This window comes from Zea mays, chromosome 1, assembly GCF_902167145.1.
Source record: "Zea mays cultivar B73 chromosome 1, Zm-B73-REFERENCE-NAM-5.0, whole genome shotgun sequence".
Lineage (NCBI taxonomy): Eukaryota > Viridiplantae > Streptophyta > Magnoliopsida > Poales > Poaceae > Zea > Zea mays.
Window position 1 is genome coordinate 47,958,868 of NC_050096.1, and position 22,217 is coordinate 47,981,084.

Here is a 22,217-nt window from a genome sequence, read left to right on the forward strand (position 1 = left end):
TTTCAAGGCTTTCCAAGCAAACCACTTATGACATATGCATTGCTCAATAAGCCCAAGAGGTAGACGAATCCCTCAAAAGATATATATGAAGGTTTGTTTGGATTAGAATATATGAGTGCCAGATGAAGTAGTCATTGAGGTAATCATCGAGACTCGAGAGGCTCAAAATTGTTTCATGCTCTTAATACTTTGCTAAAAATCCTCTAAATATCCTATAGAGAAGTTGTTTTAGAAGATGGATGAGTACATCCATATAGCCAATGGCTTTCGACATCAGTGTCATATCTAAGGTGGACGGGGACTCCGGTCCCCCTTCATCCAAGATACAACCGGTTTGTTTGTGCTGCCTCCGCCAGTGGTCAATTAGAAATTAGCTCAGTACAGTCTAAGAGCTCAGAATTTAATTAAATATGTGTTGTCTTTTCCCATAAAAGATACAAGTACATGCATATATACGTGCCAGTTAACTTAAACAAGCATATATATATTATTGAAGTACTATTCATTCAACGGGTCACACAGTAGTCAGTATCTAACAGCGAGGTTTTTGACATACAATGCACAGTATCTCAGAGTATAGCAACACCAACCGAAGCCCCTGGAACAGCACGTTGATGAGTTTGCCGCTACTCGATCGCATCGCGTCGCGATCCGTGCATGCAAGTGACAAATTATCATGATGGCATCGAACAGCCGAGGGCGGTGAGTAATCCGCTTCGATCATCAGGTGGCGCCTGCAAACAATGATTTCTCCTCGTTTAATTAGCACGAACAAACTCGACCGCACACTGGCCAGCTAGCGACGACACACACCGAGAAGCCGCTGCTACGTCACCGATCACCCATGCATCCATGCATATGACCGTCGATGTGCGGAAGCAAACAAAGCATGCAACGCAACGCTTTGGTTTTGAGGACGGAGGAGGAGGTGTGAGCCGGTGAGACGTCGTCAGCCTGCCTGGGGCTCATCATGTGGGAAGCATGTGGTGGCTCTCCGCAAGCTGACAAGACAAGCGCGTGGTGGTGGCACTCACTGGGCACTGCTGCAGCGGCGATTGGTCCCTCCCTGCAATTATTTGGCCATCTGAACCAAGACCCACGCGACGGCAGCGAGCGAGCGAGCGAGCACACACATATCTTGGGGTCTCTTGGATCGCCAAACTTGAATAATAATTACGCAAGGGAGCAGTAGCCGACACATGGATGGCAAGACAAAGTGGGAGCAGGCAACAAACCACATAGGTTGGGGTTGGGCGATGGATCGAGCTCTCCTCATCGTCTGCCTTCCCCATTCCACACCTCGCTTTCGGTCGAGCGAGCCTAATTCATCACGGACGCGCGCGGCGTCTCTAGGCTAGCTAGGCTGGCCGAGAATGTAATGTAACGGCGGCAAGGCAAATCGACTGACAAACAACATGGATGCATCGATCGATCTGACGCCGGGAACACTCCGAGAGCGAGACGTTTCGACTGGGAAGCCTGATGCTGATGCCTGCGGCCTGCCCCAACCACAACACATGCGCCAATCGCGCGACCCGGACGCGCGATCGGCCTGCCCCCCCCCCCCCCGGCCGTGCCGGGCACGCGGCGACTGTTTTGGCTGCCGCGGACACTGACAGGCCACCGAACCGAACGCGGACCGGAATACAAGGCAGGCAGTTGACAGTTCGCAGTTGGGTTGGGCCGGCATGGAGCCGGGCCACTGGCGGTGTGCAGTGCTGCCGAGCGAGACCTGACGACGGGAGAACGTGCTCGGGCAGAGGCGTCGTCGCTTCGAATCCTGCCTTCATTTTTGCCCGCCGTCGTGTGTACCGACGACCTGCTTGATATGATATGATCGTCAGGCAATACGTGAAGTGCTTGGTGAATGGTTACCCACGCCGACGGCGAAAGCGTCGGGCGACATGCACTGTGAGTCCCGCTGAGCAGAGCTTATCAGGTTGTACGCAGTACACGGTACTACTGACTGGCCTTTTCCGCGTGGACACGAAAACCATGTGTCATTGCTTGCTGTCGGCTACTATCCCCTTGGTTGAAGGAGGAATGGGTCTCACTATGCCCACGAGCGCAGCGCAGATGGGTGCTTGTTGTAACAGTTGGAGTAGCAAGTGCCTAGCAGAGCAGTGAAAGTTCGGCGCACTGATTCATGCTTTCACAGCTCGGAGACAGTCCAGCGCTGCTCACTCATTCGTTCTGTCGCCGGGTCTCCGCGTACATTCTTCTCCAACGAGGAGACTGTCGGTCAGGACTCAGGGCAGAAGGAACAACATTCCCATCACTGTTCACAAAAAGCCAAAGCACGCGCTGCCAAAACGCCGCCGTGCAGGCTGCAGCAGCGCCTACTGCTGCGCTGCTTTTTTTTTATTGGTCTTCACTTCACCGGCGGGAGAACTACCTTTACAATGCCATACGACTCTCTGCTCTCTATTCTACATGCCATACACGAAACAGCAAGAGCTAAGAACAAAATCTACAAAAAAGAAAAAAAAACTGTACACACGAGCAACGCCTACTAGCGGCGTCGACCATATGGCCGGGCCACCTTGGTTGGTCTGTCTGATCGGTCCGGTGACCGGAGCCGTCAGAACGAGTCGGACAGGAGCCAAGTCTCGAACGCCTCCAGCTCGCGATCGTCCGGGGTGCGGGCCGCCGTCGCAGCAGCAGCAGCAGCAGCAACTTCCAGCGGCTCGGCGGCCTGCCGCAGCTGCGCGCTGTGCTCGTCCTGCTCCGGCCCGCCCCACAGATGGGCCGCGAAGCCATCCCAGTCCATGTCGAACAGGTCGTCCACCTGGGCCTCGCAGCCGACCGCGCCAAGCCCTTCGAGGGCAGCCGAGTCGTGGCCGCCGGGCCCGATAGGCATCAGGGCGTCCATCTCGCTGTCGGCCTCCCCCCAGACTAGGTCCCCGAGCTCTATCGGCTCCAGCACCCACGGCCCGCTCGCGTCCTCGCTGCTGGGCCCCTCCTCCTCGGCCGTGCCCGTGCTGCCGCTGCTGCTGTTGGGCTGGTTCGGGCCCGGGTTCACCACGTCGCTGTGCCGCGGGCTCGACGCCGCCGCGGCCGGGCCTTTCGCCTCGCCGCCGGGCTGATCGGCGTCCGCCTGCTTGGTCCTGCTGGCGCTAGCCTTCGGCGGCCGGCCCGGGGTCCTGCCGCCGCGCCGCCTGTCGGCGCTCTGCAGCTTGCTCATGTCGATGGCGATGGCGGTGTCGTCAGGCCCGGCGGTGTATTTCCGGCGGTACGTGTGGATCTGTCGGCTGAGGTGCGAGTTCCAGTAGTTCTTGATCTCGTTGTCTGTTCGGCCGGGGAGGTGGCTGGCGATCAGGGACCACCTGCATGCGGATGCGGATACATACGTAATTAATTTAAACCGCAAGGACGCAGGATGGTGAGCGTACGTGATCATCGCTGCTGGTTGGGCAGCTGCAGCTTCGTAATGAGAACCGAATGCGTGGTATCTATCGTGTTTCTTAGCCTGCCTAGTACATACTCCCTCCGTTTCTTTTTATTTGTCGCAGGATAGTGTAAAATTGCACTATCCAGCGACAAATAAAAAGAAACGGAGGGAGTATATATATAGAGAGAGTATACAGTACTCTACTGTCTGATGCAACTTGATCGACAATTTGGTGCAACGAACTAGCTCACTCATTGATCGCGCCGCTCACGACGCGCGTATATAGGCCGTAGTAATCATGTGCCGGCGTGTGTTTATATATGACGCTAAATGTACGCATCGTTCGCGAAGGACGATGGGCCCCCGATAGATCTCGCCGTACGTCCACAGCCGCGCCTCTCACCGTCCGCAGTGTCAACGTTAAGGCGGGGGAAATCATTAGGGAGGGCCGACGTGGGCCCGTCATTAATCCCACTGTGTGCCACGGACAGGGACCCCTCTATGATCAGATCAAGGCAACAGGGAAGCTAGCCAATGCGCGCTTTGCACAGTACCGGCCGGCGGTGATGGCGAGGCAGCAAAGCGAAATGGACAGGACGCCAACCAACGCCATGGACTGTGCGTGCGTCAAGAAGACCGTGACCTGTCCGCTCGGCAGCAGGCAGGCTCTGCCATGCGACGCGAGTTCGCTCCCAGCGCTAGCTAGCTTGAATGAAGAGCGAGTGTTGGACCAGATTATTGTCGTTTCTTTCGCGTGGTCCTCTCACTCTCACTCTCCGCTAGCCGCTGACGACTCACAGCTAGCTAGTAATTAGTTAAGCTGCTTTCACAAACCATGTTTCCATGACTGTGTGGCACCGCTAGCTCTCGCAACACCATGTGGGTTGTAGTTGTAGGAGCAATAGCGCATATCTATCATTATATTACGGCGCTACAGTGGCATGCATTGCACGAGGGATTATTGTTTAATCATCTATTCTCTCCCGTGTCCTGTTTGATAGCTCGCCAGTTTTGTTAGATGATTTCTTCAGCGACTTCTAATCTATCAGTTTGGGTTTTTTTTCTCTATCTTGTTCTTCCTTCCATTTACTGTACATATCAGTTTGGGTTGTAGATGGTAGAAATAAAGTCTGAGCACCGAAGAAGCTCCATCGTCCTTGAATGGTGTGGTGAGACCGTGAGACGATGCTGTCGACGAATCGCATGCTTTTGTGTGCTGTTTATATATTTTTTTCAAAGATTTTTCTGTACTGTAAGATATACGCTACTCATTGATCATATTGGTTCTCCTAAATTTACGGCAAACCAAATCAGTTTAATTTAATGAAAACCCGTTGTTAATAAATGCCATGACATTGTTTTTTTGGGTATTATAAATACTATGACCAGTATATTTTATCCAAGTTCAGTCAAAATCAGGGGCGGATCCACAATGTGGGCAAAGTAGGCCATGGCGCCACCTTAATTTTTGGAACTGTTTATACCTACCTTTTATATATACTATAAAATAAAAAATATAAGGTATATGCGACTAAATTAGATAAACACCGGGTCCACCACATCATACCATCGACTAACCCACAAGATCTAGCCCATCATCTTAGGTCACGACCTATATCGAATAAAACACAGAATGAGAAAGGCATCAACCGCACGTTTGTAGCATCCAACCCCCGCTTAGCGCTCGTCCTAGCGTTGTGCCCGCTGTCCAATTGACGTCCAACCGTCAGTTCATCATCGTTGGCCGCCCACCCAACCGTCATCGCCAGCTGTCAGGACACTGTCGCTAGCTTGCTGCTCGTCTTCCTGCCTCCACTCGGCCACGGCCCCGCACTAGAGTGCAAGCTGCCACAACCACAAGATTGATGGTTTAATGGTGTTTTCGATGTTTTTTCTATATAGTTTTGTCTTTTACTTACATTGATGCTTACCTAATACTTTTTCTTCTAATTGTAGATTGAATTTTCTATCGATGATTTGGCGTCGCTAAAAAGATTTTCGATATCCACATTATTTTATAATAGTCATGATATTACAACTTAATTTCATGCTATTACCAAAAAACCACTTATAGTTTAGCATTTTTTCTTGTGATTTCTTTATTACGGATTGGCCTCACCTGGACTTTCGTCCCGCCACTGGTCAAAATCAAAGAAGTTGCTTGGGAAAAAATAGGTTAAACAAAACTGATGGAGCAAAAAAAACCCTGCATTTTATGGAGTGGAAGGTGTGTGTGTATATGCACGCATGACGCTATCACAGTACTGCTCAGTAGTAGCTTTCTAATCTTCCCTTAGTTGCACAAATCTTTGAGCACGAGAAAGTGCCTAGATCATTTCCTCGTGCTGCTGCTTTTCGTCTTAGAGATGAAATGTAACGAATATATGACGGATCAGCTTAGAGAGTGTTTGGTTTCTAAAGATTAATTTTTAGCCTATCTATTTTATTTTATTTTAGTCCTTAAATTGTCAAATACAGAAACTAAAATTAGTCCATATAAACCAAACACCCCCTAGTTTTAGACCTCATTACCACATAATAGCGAAGCTAGATTATAATTGAGAGGGTGTATTTAGTCTTGTGGGTAGATAAGAACTTTTTCTAGGAGTGCATATATAGTGAAATTGTGACTGAATTTATAGAAATTGTATTTTACAGGGTGCATTTGCATCCACAGTTAGCAACCTATTTCGCCCCTCTTGCCACATATGCGAAGTCATAAGAAGTGGCGAGCATCATCGAGCCTGTTTGGTTCATCTTTTTTCTTACCAGTTTTTTAAAAGAATTTGGCTGCAGAGAGAATATGAGTATTGTGAGGATTATGTGCGGAGGAAGATTAATGTGTCTATAGGGTTAACAATCTAGAAAGTGATAGATTCCTACTATTGCAACGTCCGACCGATTTTGTGTTTATGTTGATTTTGTTGGATGATTTTTACCAAATCGATTTTTATAGAAGTGGACTAAAAATTGAATATTTGACTGTCTGTACCAGATTTTGGTAGCCAAAATCTAAAAAAAAGGCCGAAACAAACATCACATCATGCCATGTTGGCGCCATGCATGCTCGTGCACGTGGCCTCGGAAATCACACGCATCTGACTGGACAGTAAACTTACACACGCAGCACGCCCTTTTGGCTGCTGCCACACGTACGGGCAACTTCAGAGACACATGCTGAGCCAGTGACTGACAAGGACCGGACTGATAGTAGTGTAGTAAAGTAGCACTGCTCAATGCTAGAGCAAGCGTGCGTAGAGCCCGCGTGTACATAAACATACTACAGCACATCGATCGGAGGGACCAGATGGCCATATTGTTTTCAGCCATGTCTCTATTAATTTAGGCCCTATAGATTGTATTAGCTCAATAGCTCCGGCTCTTTCTCACATATATGCACTGTAGTAATATGCACCATTCTAGCACTATAGCAACACTACTCTTTATAGGAGTCTCTCTCTCTCTCTCTTCTCTCTTCTCTCTTCTCTCTTCTCTCTTCTCTCTTCTCTCTTCTCTCTTCTCTCTCTTTTGTCTTTCGCTGATGAAACCATCTTTTTGGACATTATCACTACAGTAGCTAAACAGTGATAAAGCCGATCGGGACCCATACCATGCATAGAAAAAAAGGACATTAGCCTACTATTGCTGCGCGCGCCTCTATTCCAGCAGCGTGTGCCCCTACATCATTTAATTCTTTATTTAGTACTGTGTACGTGTATGGTATACGGTGTCTTAACTCTCAACCGATCGGGGCAGCTATCGAAATTATAAGATCAAGTTTAATAATATAGTCAACCGCTGGTTATAAGTAAGGAACCTTATAGTCTACTTCTTAGTCTATCTGTGTAGTAGTTAGCTCTTTACTATTAATTTATGATTTACATTAGCCTATCCGTGTAGTGGTTAGCTCTTCACTATTAATTTATAATTTGCATGTCTTTCTCACAAAAAAAGTTTTTAGTTCTGTGTCTAAGCCCCGACTTTAAGTTTGCAGTCCGATTCTGCTCTCTCTCTCATCAATCTCAATATTTGCTCTAAGATTTCAGTAATTGAGAGAGCATATAGAGCAGGCAATTGTTACTACACTACTCTATACTCCTATGAATGAAAACGAGATTTTCATCGGAGTAGCCCTTTATTGTCTGTGCTGACTGTTCTAGTCTTGTGCCAGAGATCCTTTTCCCCAAATTTGTACGTCGAGAAGCGTTTAAGTAGTATATATAAAAGTATACATGGTACCTCACAATTTAAGAAAACTCTCTCAATCAACTATATTTATAGTACTATCAACATTTATATATTTATGGAAGTTTCTTATAAAATATATTTCATAATATATATGAATGCCTTGATCAAAGTTGATATTGTTGGACTAGATTTCCGTTCTTCGTGTGAAGGAGGAAGTACGTATACCAAGTTTTTTGGGACTGCGTGCATTGACTCCCATGCATAAAGGAAGGAAGTAGTAGTACTACTACTCTCTAGTCGGATGCACAGTGATCAGCGTTGAGATTAGGGCGCGCTTATTGTTACCTGTTGCCGAGGGTGGCGTGGAGCTTGATGATGATGTCTTCTTCCTCCTTGGAGATGTTCCCCCTCTTGACGTCCGCCCGAAGGTAGTTGATCCACCGGAGCCGGCAGCTCTTGCCGCACCGGAGCAGGCCTGCATGCGCGTCCTAACTAGCTAAGAACGACGACGGCGACGAAGAAGAAGCTCATATATGCATGGATCGGAGATTGATGCTACGTGGCGATGCATGGCGCGCGGCCGGCTTTGGTTTACCTGCATTCTTGGGCAGCGACCTCCAGGACCCCTCGCCGTGCTCCGCAATGTAGTTGGCAAGTAACTGGTCCTCTTCCGCCGTCCACCTCCCTCGCTTGAGCCCCACCTTCTCGCAGCACGGCGCCCTCCCCATCGCGCGCCGGCTAGCTCCCGGCAACAGCTAGCGTCTGCCCTCGCTCGCTCGCAGCACGTGCGTTCCCCGGCCCGGCCGCCGCTGGCCACACCGGAGTCGTATGTGGTCCCGCCGATCGATCGAGCTAGCGATCCCGGCCGGCGGCGAAGTCGCACTACTACTTGCGCACGGTTAGCAGCTGGTCGCGCGCGCGCGTGCGTCCAAGGGAGTTGGTGGCCGTGCGGGCCGACGACCGCGCGCTACGCTCCTTGCCGCGCGGATACACGCTGGCAGTCGCGCAGGTCTCACTACAGCTTGCACTTTCCAGTGTGTGTGCTGTGCTGGCTAGAGAGGGCACGCCACGGCCGGCCATAATATAGCAGCGGACGGAGTACGTACGTACGTACACTAGCGCTTAGTAGAGTGCAGAGTGCACGTTACGGACCGACCTGAATTTTTTGTATTTTAGCCCTTAAACAGAAGTAAAATCACGTTTAGACCTAAAAAATTTTAAATGCAGTTTTGGACCCTTTGCTCGGCGCCATAGGCTATGGCGCCGAGCTAACACAGCTCGGCGCCATAGGCTATGGCGCCGAGCTAACACAGCTCGGCGCCATAGGCTATGGCGCCGAGGTCGTGTTGCGTTGGCACAACCCAGACGCGTGGCGTCGACGTGGAACCGAGCTCGGCGCCACAGATCTTGGCGCCGAGCTCGGTTGTGTTATTAAAATATTTGTTGCAGATATGAGCACAAAGTCCCATCTAGCCCACTTGGTAGAGCACAAGGCTTCTAACCATGTGGTCGTGGGTTCAAACCCCATAGTTTGCATTTTTTTGTTTTTTTTTTTGTTTATGTCGTTGGTGTGTCCGCTTAAATTTATTTCTCGCCTAGATTTTTTTATGTCGTTGTGCCTAGTGTTGCCTTCCATACTTGCACTGCATGCGCGCGCATTTCAATCTACAGTTTCCGAATTTAAAATGCGCGTAAATAATCGACTAGCTCAAATCATGCATGTGCAATACAAAAGCAATGTAGTAATTTTATAAAATGTCATCCGTGCATTATTCAAAATTTGCATTACGAATCATTAACTATTTCTAAATCACTATAAATATTTTTATACATTTTTTTCTTCCTTATATACATTTGCTTTGATAAACAGCATGCCCTACTTATTATTATTCTCCACAACCTTTCACATACAGAGATATTGGCCGATCAGTACATGAGCATATATTTTGGGTCGATTTTTTCAATTGTGAAAAAAAAATCTAGGCGAGAAATAAATTTAAGCAGGAACTATGGGGCTTGAACCCACGACATAAACAAAAAAACAAAAAAAATGCAAACTATGGGGCTTGAACCCACGACCACATGGTTAGAAGCCTTGTGCTCTACCAAGTGGGCTAGATGAGCTTTGTGCTCATGTCTGCAACAAATATTTTAATAACACAACCGAGCAGGCCGCACTCCCGCAGGCCGCACTCCCGCACAGCGTTGCCTGCTCGCTTGCAATCCCAGGCCGATATATGCCGTCCTTGTTACTGCGGTGAAAAAAACGCTTTTGAATACGGCTGAAATAAGGGCCTCTTGAGAAGCACCGCAGGTGTAAGAAACAGTTTTAGAACTTGCCATACTTTACCTAACTTTTCTGTACATGGTTAGTTCTTTAATTCGAACGACTAAGCTTAGACAAAGTGTAACGCAGCTAGTCACGAACCAAACAGACTCTTAATCTTCAGTTTCTAGAAACTGGTTTATGGAAACAAACTAAAAGTACGTGTTTGTAAGCCAGCTCTCACAGCTAGTCACGAACCAAACAGACTCTTAATCTTCAGTTTCTAGAAACTGGTTTATGGAAACAAACTAAAAGTACGTGTTTGTAAGCCAGCTCTCACTCCATTTTAAAAATAATTGATTCAATTATCTTTTTTTGTTTGATGCCAACTTTAACTATAGAATAAACTTATATTATTATTTTAAAATTTTAAATAATAATTATACATTTAAATAGGACAGTGCATGCATTGAGGGTAGCGGTGGCAATTATCGTAATTTTCACTAAACTCACTAGGGACTGCTAGGGACTGTTTGGTTATTTTCAATCCATATGGATTGGAGGGGATTGATACGGATTGAGGGAGATTTTGATTTACTAGGGATTGAAACCCTCTCAATCCCCCCTCAATCCATGGATTGAGGTAGAACCGAACAAGCTCTAAGTGTGGTACTTAAATTGTCATGCACAAACTGGTTTTAGCAAGGGTTGGCTAACTTCTTAGTTTCTAAGAAACATGGAATACAATTTCTAGAAACTAAAGTAGAAATTGACATGTTTGGAAGCACACCGATTTCTTAAAAACTAGGTGCTTCCAAACATGATCTAAGTAGGCACGTGCTAGTTTGTAAACTCTAGAAGTTGTGCTCTCTCGGTCCGAGAGAGTAGAACTCATCGGTTAAAAGATTTAGAAGTAATGTTTATATTTATTTATTTAAATTAATTTATTATAAATCACATCTTTAAGATATAGAGCAATACATGGAATTATCTAACCGTACGGTTAGTCCTCACGTGAGCATCATTGCAAAGGATTTTGATAAGAACCAGCGAGAAGATTGCACATTTTTTTATGCCTCCGTAAAAATATCAGAGTCGCCAACAAGAGTTTATATCTCTATCAAGCTTAAAATTTTGCATTTATATTGTATATCTTGTTTGGATGCTTTACATTTCTATTTTAGTTGTTAGGCTAATGGATATGTTTAGAACCTAGGTTGTGTAACTATTTGCGGTAGGGATAGTATTATACTTATTTAAAACTATAGTTATACATGAATAGTTTATTTGTTACATGGATTTTTGACAAGGCGGATATTAGAGACCATAATTTGCAGAATAGATTGCCTAGTTCAGCTCCTTATGAGTCAGGTGTCCTACAACGACACTTTAACAAGCCACTTATATGGCATCTCCTCACATATAGGTCCACAAGTTAGGGGATCCTGCCATCACTCCAACACTACTAGCAATAGCTACAATACTCATGGTTGGGGTAGTCACCTATTGGGGAAAATGCCTCTGGCCGAAGGTCCATATCGACAAAATCAAGGTCTAGACATTTTCTTAATCAAAGCCAAAGGCCATCATGCTTAGGGGAGCTTCGAACGTCAGATAATTTGAAGCATGCACGAAGCCGGAGAAGAAGAAAGTGTGACTTAACATGGCCAAAAAAGGCTTCGGATAAAGAAAACAAAGGTCTCCAAGGTAAAGAAAATGTGTACATGACATGTCAAGGTTGTAAAAAATGTCAAAAATATACTCCCTCATTTACGAAGAATTACCATGTAGTAACTAGGGTAAAATTGTAATTTCGTACAAAGGTGTATATGGACACATCCATATAAATAGATAAACAATGCCACAGCTAAAGGGATTGACCATTTATAAATATCGTTGGTGGCATTCTTGTGTGTGAAGAGCCTTTGATGGTACTAATGTACTAAAGCTCCTCCATTAGTATCTGTCTATAACATTCTCACATATATATGAGTGGAAACTATAACCATTGGAGTAATGATCAATCAAATGGTGTCGAACTCTTATTGTTGTTCTTATTTTACACACTTGTTAAAATAGTCGCAACTCTATTTGATACCTTCTCCTTCTAAAACATTTGTAAGAAAGAAGGATTTTTAAATTAATGTTGTTGTCCTAATGTTGTTCTTTTCAAAAATTTGATAGGTATCCAACATTTGGCATTCATCTACGGTGAACTCACAACGACCATAACCATGACTCCTAGAAGTGTAAGGGATGTTAGCGTAACAGATTGTCATAACAATGTCGAATAACAAGGCTATAGTGAAGACAAGCATATCGAATCTAACAACTGAAGGCATGAGAAGAGAACAGTCGTAAAGTTATTGGTTGAATAGGATGGTGTCAATTTGGAGATTGAGGGGGCTAGAAACTATCTAAAGGCACATGGAGATCAAAAAACAAAAGCTACTTTAGGTTGTTCAGCTTTGGAGATAGATAGAAGAAGCTTCTGAAGAGCTTTATCATATGAGAAGAGAAGACGATGTAGACAAAGACAAAAAACACTCTAGATGTCTCAACATAAGAACCGTCTTCCAAGAAGAGCAAGGCCACTCTCAAGGGATTTACAGTTAGTCCCTTGGCATGTTTCATATAAGCAACATTTGCTTCCATCTTATGATGGGCAGTCTGATCCGAAGAAAATTCTCATGAGCTATGAAGCAGCTATTACATCCTTCAGTGGAAACACGGTGGTCCTGGCCAAGTCATTCATCATGGTTGCAAGAGGAATACCTTAGACTTGGTACCTGTACCTTCGCCTAGATTGGTAAATACATGTGAACAAACTCAAGAACCAGTTGATTACAAGTTTTCAAGGCTTTCCAAGCAAACCACTTATGACATATGCATTGCTCAATAAGCCCAAGAGGTAGACGAATCCCTCAAAAGATATATATGAAGGTTTGTTTGGATTAGAATATATGAGTGCCAGATGAAGTAGTCATTGAGGTAATCATCGAGACTCGAGAGGCTCAAAATTGTTTCATGCTCTTAATACTTTGCTAAAAATCCTCTAAATATCCTATAGAGAAGTTGTTTTAGAAGATGGATGAGTACATCCATATAGCCAATGGCTTTCGACATCAGTGTCATATCTAAGGTGGACGGGGACTCCGGTCCCCCTTCATCCAAGATACAACCGGTTTGTTTGTGCTGCCTCCGCCAGTGGTCAATTAGAAATTAGCTCAGTACAGTCTAAGAGCTCAGAATTTAATTAAATATGTGTTGTCTTTTCCCATAAAAGATACAAGTACATGCATATATACGTGCCAGTTAACTTAAACAAGCATATATATATTATTGAAGTACTATTCATTCAACGGGTCACACAGTAGTCAGTATCTAACAGCGAGGTTTTTGACATACAATGCACAGTATCTCAGAGTATAGCAACACCAACCGAAGCCCCTGGAACAGCACGTTGATGAGTTTGCCGCTACTCGATCGCATCGCGTCGCGATCCGTGCATGCAAGTGACAAATTATCATGATGGCATCGAACAGCCGAGGGCGGTGAGTAATCCGCTTCGATCATCAGGTGGCGCCTGCAAACAATGATTTCTCCTCGTTTAATTAGCACGAACAAACTCGACCGCACACTGGCCAGCTAGCGACGACACACACCGAGAAGCCGCTGCTACGTCACCGATCACCCATGCATCCATGCATATGACCGTCGATGTGCGGAAGCAAACAAAGCATGCAACGCAACGCTTTGGTTTTGAGGACGGAGGAGGAGGTGTGAGCCGGTGAGACGTCGTCAGCCTGCCTGGGGCTCATCATGTGGGAAGCATGTGGTGGCTCTCCGCAAGCTGACAAGACAAGTGCGTGGTGGTGGCACTCACTGGGCACTGCTTGCAGCGGCGATTGGTCCCTCCCTGCAATTATTTGGCCATCTGAACCAAGACCCACGCGACGGCAGCGAGCGAGCGAGCGAGCACACACATATCTTGGGGTCTCTTGGATCGCCAAACTTGAATAATAATTACGCAAGGGAGCAGTAGCCGACACATGGATGGCAAGACAAAGTGGGAGCAGGCAACAAACCACATAGGTTGGGGTTGGGCGATGGATCGAGCTCTCCTCATCGTCTGCCTTCCCCATTCCACACCTCGCTTTCGGTCGAGCGAGCCTAATTCATCACGGACGCGCGCGGCGTCTCTAGGCTAGCTAGGCTGGCCGAGAATGTAATGTAACGGCGGCAAGGCAAATCGACTGACAAACAACATGGATGCATCGATCGATCTGACGCCGGGAACACTCCGAGAGCGAGACGTTTCGACTGGGAAGCCTGATGCTGATGCCTGCGGCCTGCCCCAACCACAACACATGCGCCAATCGCGCGACCCGGACGCGCGATCGGCCTGCCCCCCCCCGGCCGTGCCGGGCACGCGGCGACTGTTTTGGCTGCCGCGGACACTGACAGGCCACCGAACCGAACGCGGACCGGAATACAAGGCAGGCAGTTGACAGTTCGCAGTTGGGTTGGGCCGGCATGGAGCCGGGCCACTGGCGGTGTGCAGTGCTGCCGAGCGAGACCTGACGACGGGAGAACGTGCTCGGGCAGAGGCGTCGTCGCTTCGAATCCTGCCTTCATTTTTGCCCGCCGTCGTGTGTACCGACGACCTGCTTGATATGATATGATCGTCAGGCAATACGTGAAGTGCTTGGTGAATGGTTACCCACGCCGACGGCGAAAGCGTCGGGCGACATGCACTGTGAGTCCCGCTGAGCAGAGCTTATCAGGTTGTACGCAGTACACGGTACTACTGACTGGCCTTTTCCGCGTGGACACGAAAACCATGTGTCATTGCTTGCTGTCGGCTACTATCCCCTTGGTTGAAGGAGGAATGGGTCTCACTATGCCCACGAGCGCAGCGCAGATGGGTGCTTGTTGTAACAGTTGGAGTAGCAAGTGCCTAGCAGAGCAGTGAAAGTTCGGCGCACTGATTCATGCTTTCACAGCTCGGAGACAGTCCAGCGCTGCTCACTCATTCGTTCTGTCGCCGGGTCTCCGCGTACATTCTTCTCCAACGAGGAGACTGTCGGTCAGGACTCAGGGCAGAAGGAACAACATTCCCATCACTGTTCACAAAAAGCCAAAGCACGCGCTGCCAAAACGCCGCCGTGCAGGCTGCAGCAGCGCCTACTGCTGCGCTGCTTTTTTTTATTGGTCTTCACTTCACCGGCGGGAGAACTACCTTTACAATGCCATACGACTCTCTGCTCTCTATTCTACATGCCATACACGAAACAGCAAGAGCTAAGAACAAAATCTACAAAAAAGAAAAAAAAAACTGTACACACGAGCAACGCCTACTAGCGGCGTCGACCATATGGCCGGGCCACCTTGGTTGGTCTGTCTGATCGGTCCGGTGACCGGAGCCGTCAGAACGAGTCGGACAGGAGCCAAGTCTCGAACGCCTCCAGCTCGCGATCGTCCGGGGTGCGGGCCGCCGTCGCAGCAGCAGCAGCAGCAGCAACTTCCAGCGGCTCGGCGGCCTGCCGCAGCTGCGCGCTGTGCTCGTCCTGCTCCGGCCCGCCCCACAGATGGGCCGCGAAGCCATCCCAGTCCATGTCGAACAGGTCGTCCACCTGGGCCTCGCAGCCGACCGCGCCAAGCCCTTCGAGGGCAGCCGAGTCGTGGCCGCCGGGCCCGATAGGCATCAGGGCGTCCATCTCGCTGTCGGCCTCCCCCCAGACTAGGTCCCCGAGCTCTATCGGCTCCAGCACCCACGGCCCGCTCGCGTCCTCGCTGCTGGGCCCCTCCTCCTCGGCCGTGCCCGTGCTGCCGCTGCTGCTGTTGGGCTGGTTCGGGCCCGGGTTCACCACGTCGCTGTGCCGCGGGCTCGACGCCGCCGCGGCCGGGCCTTTCGCCTCGCCGCCGGGCTGATCGGCGTCCGCCTGCTTGGTCCTGCTGGCGCTAGCCTTCGGCGGCCGGCCCGGGGTCCTGCCGCCGCGCCGCCTGTCGGCGCTCTGCAGCTTGCTCATGTCGATGGCGATGGCGGTGTCGTCAGGCCCGGCGGTGTATTTCCGGCGGTACGTGTGGATCTGCCGGCTGAGGTGCGAGTTCCAGTAGTTCTTGATCTCGTTGTCTGTTCGGCCGGGGAGGTGGCTGGCGATCAGGGACCACCTGCATGCGGATGCGGATACATACGTAATTAATTTAAACCGCAAGGACGCAGGATGGTGAGCGTACGTGATCATCGCTGCTGGTTGGGCAGCTGCAGCTTCGTAATGAGAACCGAATGCGTGGTATCTATCGTGTTTCTTAGCCTGCCTAGTACATACTCCCTCCGTTTCTTTTTATTTGTCGCAGGATAGTGTAAAATTGCACTATCCAGCGACAAATAAAAAGAAACGGAGGGAGTATATATATAGAGAGAGTATACAGTACTCTACTGTCTGATGCAACTTGATCGACAATTTGGTGCAACGAACTAGCTCACTCATTGATCGCGCCGCTCACGACGCGCGTATATAGGCCGTAGTAATCATGTGCCGGCGTGTGTTTATATATGGCGCTAAATGTACGCATCGTTCGCGAAGGACGATGGGCCCCCGATAGATCTCGCCGTACGTCCACAGCCGCGCCTCTCACCGTCCGCAGTGTCAACGTTAAGGCGGGGGAAATCATTAGGGAGGGCCGGCGTGGGCCCGTCATTAATCCCACTGTGTGCCACGGACAGGGGGAAAAAAATTTGTTGCAGCCCGGCTGCAAACCAGGCTGTTTGCAGCCCCTCACAAAAAGGAGGATAGGCCCCACCTGCAGGTCCACCAGATAACGTTTTAGTTGTATTATTTACCTGCGGGTGGGACCTATCCTCCTTTTTGTGAGGGGCTGCAAACAGCCTGGTTTGCAGCCGGTCTGCAACAAATTTTTTTTCCGGACAGGGACCCCTCTATGATCAGATCAAGGCAACAGGGAAGCTAGCCAATGCGCGCTTTGCACAGTACCGGCCGGCGGTGATGGCGAGGCAGCAAAGCGAAATGGACAGGACGCCAACCAACGCCATGGACTGTGCGTGCGTCAAGAAGACCGTGACCTGTCCGCTCGGCAGCAGGCAGGCTCTGCCATGCGACGCGAGTTCGCTCCCAGCGCTAGCTAGCTTGAATGAAGAGCGAGTGTTGGACCAGATTATTGTCGTTTCTTTCGCGTGGTCCTCTCACTCTCACTCTCCGCTAGCCGCTGACGACTCACAGCTAGCTAGTAATTAGTTAAGCTGCTTTCACAAACCATGTTTCCATGACTGTGTGGCACCGCTAGCTCTCGCAACACCATGTGGGTTGTAGTTGTAGGAGCAATAGCGCATATCTATCATTATATTACGGCGCTACAGTGGCATGCATTGCACGAGGGATTATTGTTTAATCATCTATTCTCTCCCGTGTCCTGTTTGATAGCTCGCCAGTTTTGTTAGATGATTTCTTCAGCGACTTCTAATCTATCAGTTTGGGTTTTTTTTTCTCTATCTTGTTCTTCCTTCCATTTACTGTACATATCAGTTTGGGTTGTAGATGGTAGAAATAAAGTCTGAGCACCGAAGAAGCTCCATCGTCCTTGAATGGTGTGGTGAGACCGTGAGACGATGCTGTCGACGAATCGCATGCTTTTGTGTGCTGTTTATATATTTTTTTCAAAGATTTTTCTGTACTGTAAGATATACGCTACTCATTGATCATATTGGTTCTCCTAAATTTACGGCAAACCAAATCAGTTTAATTTAATGAAAACCCGTTGTTAATAAATGCCATGACATTGTTTTTTTGGGTATTATAAATACTATGACCAGTATATTTTATCCAAGTTCAGTCAAAATCAGGGGCGGATCCACAATGTGGGCAAAGTAGGCCATGGCGCCACCTTAATTTTTGGAACTGTTTATACCTACCTTTTATATATACTATAAAATAAAAAATATAAGGTATATGCGACTAAATTAGATAAACACCGGGTCCACCACATCATACCATCGACTAACCCACAAGATCTAGCCCATCATCTTAGGTCACGACCTATATCGAATAAAACACAGAATGAGAAAGGCATCAACCGCACGTTTGTAGCATCCAACCCCCGCTTAGCGCTCGTCCTAGCGTTGTGCCCGCTGTCCAATTGACGTCCAACAGTCAGTTCATCATCGTTGGCCGCCCACCCAACCGTCATCGCCAGCTGTCAGGACACTGTCGCTAGCTTGCTGCTCGTCTTCCTGCCTCCACTCGGCCACGGCCCCGCACTAGAGTGCAAGCTGCCACAACCACAAGATTGATGGTTTAATGGTGTTTTCGATGTTTTTTCTATATAGTTTTGTCTTTTACTTACATTGATGCTTACCTAATACTTTTTCTTCTAATTGTAGATTGAATTTTCTATCGATGATTTGGCGTCGCTAAAAAGATTTTCGATATCCACATTATTTTATAATAGTCATGATATTACAACTTAATTTCATGCTATTACCAAAAAACCACTTATAGTTTAGCATTTTTTCTTGTGATTTCTTTATTACGGATTGGCCTCACCTGGACTTTCGTCCCGCCACTGGTCAAAATCAAAGAAGTTGCTTGGGAAAAAATAGGTTAAACAAAACTGATGGAGCAAAAAAAAACCCTGCATTTTATGGAGTGGAAGGTGTGTGTGTATATGCACGCATGACGCTATCACAGTACTGCTCAGTAGTAGCTTTCTAATCTTCCCTTAGTTGCACAAATCTTTGAGCACGAGAAAGTGCCTAGATCATTTCCTCGTGCTGCTGCTTTTCGTCTTAGAGATGAAATGTAACGAATATATGACGGATCAGCTTAGAGAGTGTTTGGTTTCTAAAGATTAATTTTTAGCCTATCTATTTTATTTTATTTTAGTCCTTAAATTGTCAAATACAGAAACTAAAATTAGTCCATATAAACCAAACACCCCCTAGTTTTAGACCTCATTACCACATAATAGCGAAGCTAGATTATAATTGAGAGGGTGTATTTAGTCTTGTGGGTAGATAAGAACTTTTTCTAGGAGTGCATATATAGTGAAATTGTGACTGAATTTATAGAAATTGTATTTTACAGGGTGCATTTGCATCCACAGTTAGCAACCTATTTCGCCCCTCTTGCCACATATGCGAAGTCATAAGAAGTGGCGAGCATCATCGAGCCTGTTTGGTTCATCTTTTTTCTTACCAGTTTTTTAAAAGAATTTGGCTGCAGAGAGAATATGAGTATTGTGAGGATTATGTGCGGAGGAAGATTAATGTGTCTATAGGGTTAACAATCTAGAAAGTGATAGATTCCTACTATTGCAACGTCCGACCGATTTTGTGTTTATGTTGATTTTGTTGGATGATTTTTACCAAATCGATTTTTATAGAAGTGGACTAAAAATTGAATATTTGACTGTCTGTACCAGATTTTGGTAGCCAAAATCTAAAAAAAAGGCCGAAACAAACATCACATCATGCCATGTTGGCGCCATGCATGCTCGTGCACGTGGCCTCGGAAATCACACGCATCTGACTGGACAGTAAACTTACACACGCAGCACGCCCTTTTGGCTGCTGCCACACGTACGGGCAACTTCAGAGACACATGCTGAGCCAGTGACTGACAAGGACCGGACTGATAGTAGTGTAGTAAAGTAGCACTGCTCAATGCTAGAGCAAGCGTGCGTAGAGCCCGCGTGTACATAAACATACTACAGCACATCGATCGGAGGGACCAGATGGCCATATTGTTTTCAGCCATGTCTCTATTAATTTAGGCCCTATAGATTGTATTAGCTCAATAGCTCCGGCTCTTTCTCACATATATGCACTGTAGTAATATGCACCATTCTAGCACTATAGCAACACTACTCTTTATAGGAGTCTCTCTCTCTCTCTCTCTTCTCTCTTCTCTCTTCTCTCTTCTCTCTCTTTTGTCTTTCGCTGATGAAACCATCTTTTTGGACATTATCACTACAGTAGCTAAACAGTGATAAAGCCGATCGGGACCCATACCATGCATAGAAAAAAAGGACATTAGCCTACTATTGCTGCACGCGCCTCTATTCCAGCAGCGTGTGCCCCTACATCATTTAATTCTTTATTTAGTACTGTGTACGTGTATGGTATACGGTGTCTTAACTCTCAACCGATCGGGGCAGCTATCGAAATTATAAGATCAAGTTTAATAATATAGTCAACCGCTGGTTATAAGTAAGGAACCTTATAGTCTACTTCTTAGTCTATCTGTGTAGTAGTTAGCTCTTTACTATTAATTTATGATTTACATTAGCCTATCCGTGTAGTGGTTAGCTCTTCACTATTAATTTATAATTTGCATGTCTTTCTCACAAAAAAGTTTTTAGTTCTGTGTCTAAGCCCCGACTTTAAGTTTGCAGTCCGATTCTGCTCTCTCTCTCATCAATCTCAATATTTGCTCTAAGATTTCAGTAATTGAGAGAGCATATAGAGCAGGCAATTGTTACTACACTACTCTATACTCCTATGAATGAAAACGAGATTTTCATCGGAGTAGCCCTTTATTGTCTGTGCTGACTGTTCTAGTCTTGTGCCAGAGATCCTTTTCCCCAAATTTGTACGTCGAGAAGCGTTTAAGTAGTATATATAAAAGTATACATGGTACCTCACAATTTAAGAAAACTCTCTCAATCAACTATATTTATAGTACTATCAACATTTATATATTTATGGAAGTTTCTTATAAAATATATTTCATAATATATATGAATGCCTTGATCAAAGTTGATATTGTTGGACTAGATTTCCGTTCTTCGTGTGAAGGAGGAAGTACGTATACCAAGTTTTTTGGGACTGCGTGCATTGACTCCCATGCATAAAGGAAGGAAGTAGTAGTACTACTACTCTCTAGTCGGATGCACAGTGATCAGCGTTGAGATTAGGGCGCGCTTATTGTTACCTGTTGCCGAGGGTGGCGTGGAGCTTGATGATGATGTCTTCTTCCTCCTTGGAGATGTTCCCCCTCTTGACGTCCGCCCGAAGGTAGTTGATCCACCGGAGCCGGCAGCTCTTGCCGCACCGGAGCAGGCCTGCATGCGCGTCCTAACTAGCTAAGAACGACGACGGCGACGAAGAAGAAGCTCATATATGCATGGATCGGAGATTGATGCTACGTGGCGATGCATGGCGCGCGGCCGGCTTTGGTTTACCTGCATTCTTGGGCAGCGACCTCCAGGACCCCTCGCCGTGCTCCGCAATGTAGTTGGCAAGTAACTGGTCCTCTTCCGCCGTCCACCTCCCTCGCTTGAGCCCCACCTTCTCGCAGCACGGCGCCCTCCCCATCGCGCGCCGGCTAGCTCCCGGCAACAGCTAGCGTCTGCCCTCGCTCGCTCGCAGCACGTGCGTTCCCCGGCCCGGCCGCCGCTGGCCACACCGGAGTCGTATGTGGTCCCGCCGATCGATCGAGCTAGCGATCCCGGCCGGCGGCGAAGTCGCACTACTACTTGCGCACGGTTAGCAGCTGGTCGCGCGCGCGCGTGCGTCCAAGGGAGTTGGTGGCCGTGCGGGCCGACGACCGCGCGCTACGCTCCTTGCCGCGCGGATACACGCTGGCAGTCGCGCAGGTCTCACTACAGCTTGCACTTTCCAGTGTGTGTGCTGTGCTGGCTAGAGAGGGCACGCCACGGCCGGCCATAATATAGCAGCGGACGGAGTACGTACGTACGTACACTAGCGCTTAGTAGAGTGCAGAGTGCACGTTTGTATTTTAGCCCTTAAACAGAAGTAAAATCACGTTTAGACCTAAAAAAATTTTAAATGCAGTTTTGGACCCTTTGCTCGGCGCCATAGGCTATGGCGCCGAGCTAACACAGCTCGGCGCTATAGGCTATGGCGCCGAGGTCGTGTTGCGTTGGCACAACCCAGACGCGTGGCGTCGACGTGGAACCGAGCTCGGCGCCACAGATCTTGGCGCCGAGCTCGGTTGTGTTATTAAAATATTTGTTGCAGACATGAGCATAAAGCCCATCTAGCCCACTTGGTAGAGCACAAGGCTTCTAACCATGTGGTTGTGGGTTCAAACCCCATAGTTTGCATTTTTTTTTGTTTTTTTTTGTTTATGTCGTTGGTGTGTCCGCTTAAATTTATTTCTCGCCTAGATTTTTTTTATGTTGTTGTGCCTAGTGTTGCCTTCCATACTTGCACTGCATGCGCGCGCATTTCAATCTACAGTTTCCGAATTTAAAATGCGCGTAAATAATCGACTAGCTCAAATCATGCATGTGCAATACAAAAGCAATGTAGTAATTTTATAAAATGTCATCCGTGCATTATTCAAAATTTGCATTACGAATCATTAACTATTTCTAAATCACTATAAA

General features: G+C 47.3%; 2 protein-coding genes across 2 annotated transcripts; both read right to left on the minus strand.

Annotated features, from left to right (window-relative positions):
• Positions 1–1,601: 1,601 nt before the first annotated feature.
• On the minus strand, positions 1,602–8,724 carry LOC118473585 (myb-related protein P-like). The gene is made up of 3 exons (XM_035963469.1): positions 8,175–8,724; positions 7,925–8,054; positions 1,602–3,326 (listed from the first exon to the last, which is right to left on the minus strand). The coding sequence occupies exons 1-3, from the start codon at positions 8,305–8,307 to the stop codon at positions 2,582–2,584; spliced, it is 1,008 nt and encodes a 335-aa protein (XP_035819362.1). The 5' UTR covers positions 8,308–8,724; the 3' UTR covers positions 1,602–2,581.
• A 6,248-nt stretch (positions 8,725–14,972) lies between these two features.
• Positions 14,973–21,617, minus strand: LOC118473583 (myb-related protein P-like). Its single transcript, XM_035963463.1, has 3 exons — positions 21,048–21,617; positions 20,798–20,927; positions 14,973–16,019 (listed from the first exon to the last, which is right to left on the minus strand). Exons 1-3 carry the CDS (start codon positions 21,178–21,180, stop codon positions 15,275–15,277), a joined length of 1,008 nt encoding a protein of 335 aa, XP_035819356.1. The 5' UTR covers positions 21,181–21,617; the 3' UTR covers positions 14,973–15,274.
• Positions 21,618–22,217: the final 600 nt, after the last annotated feature.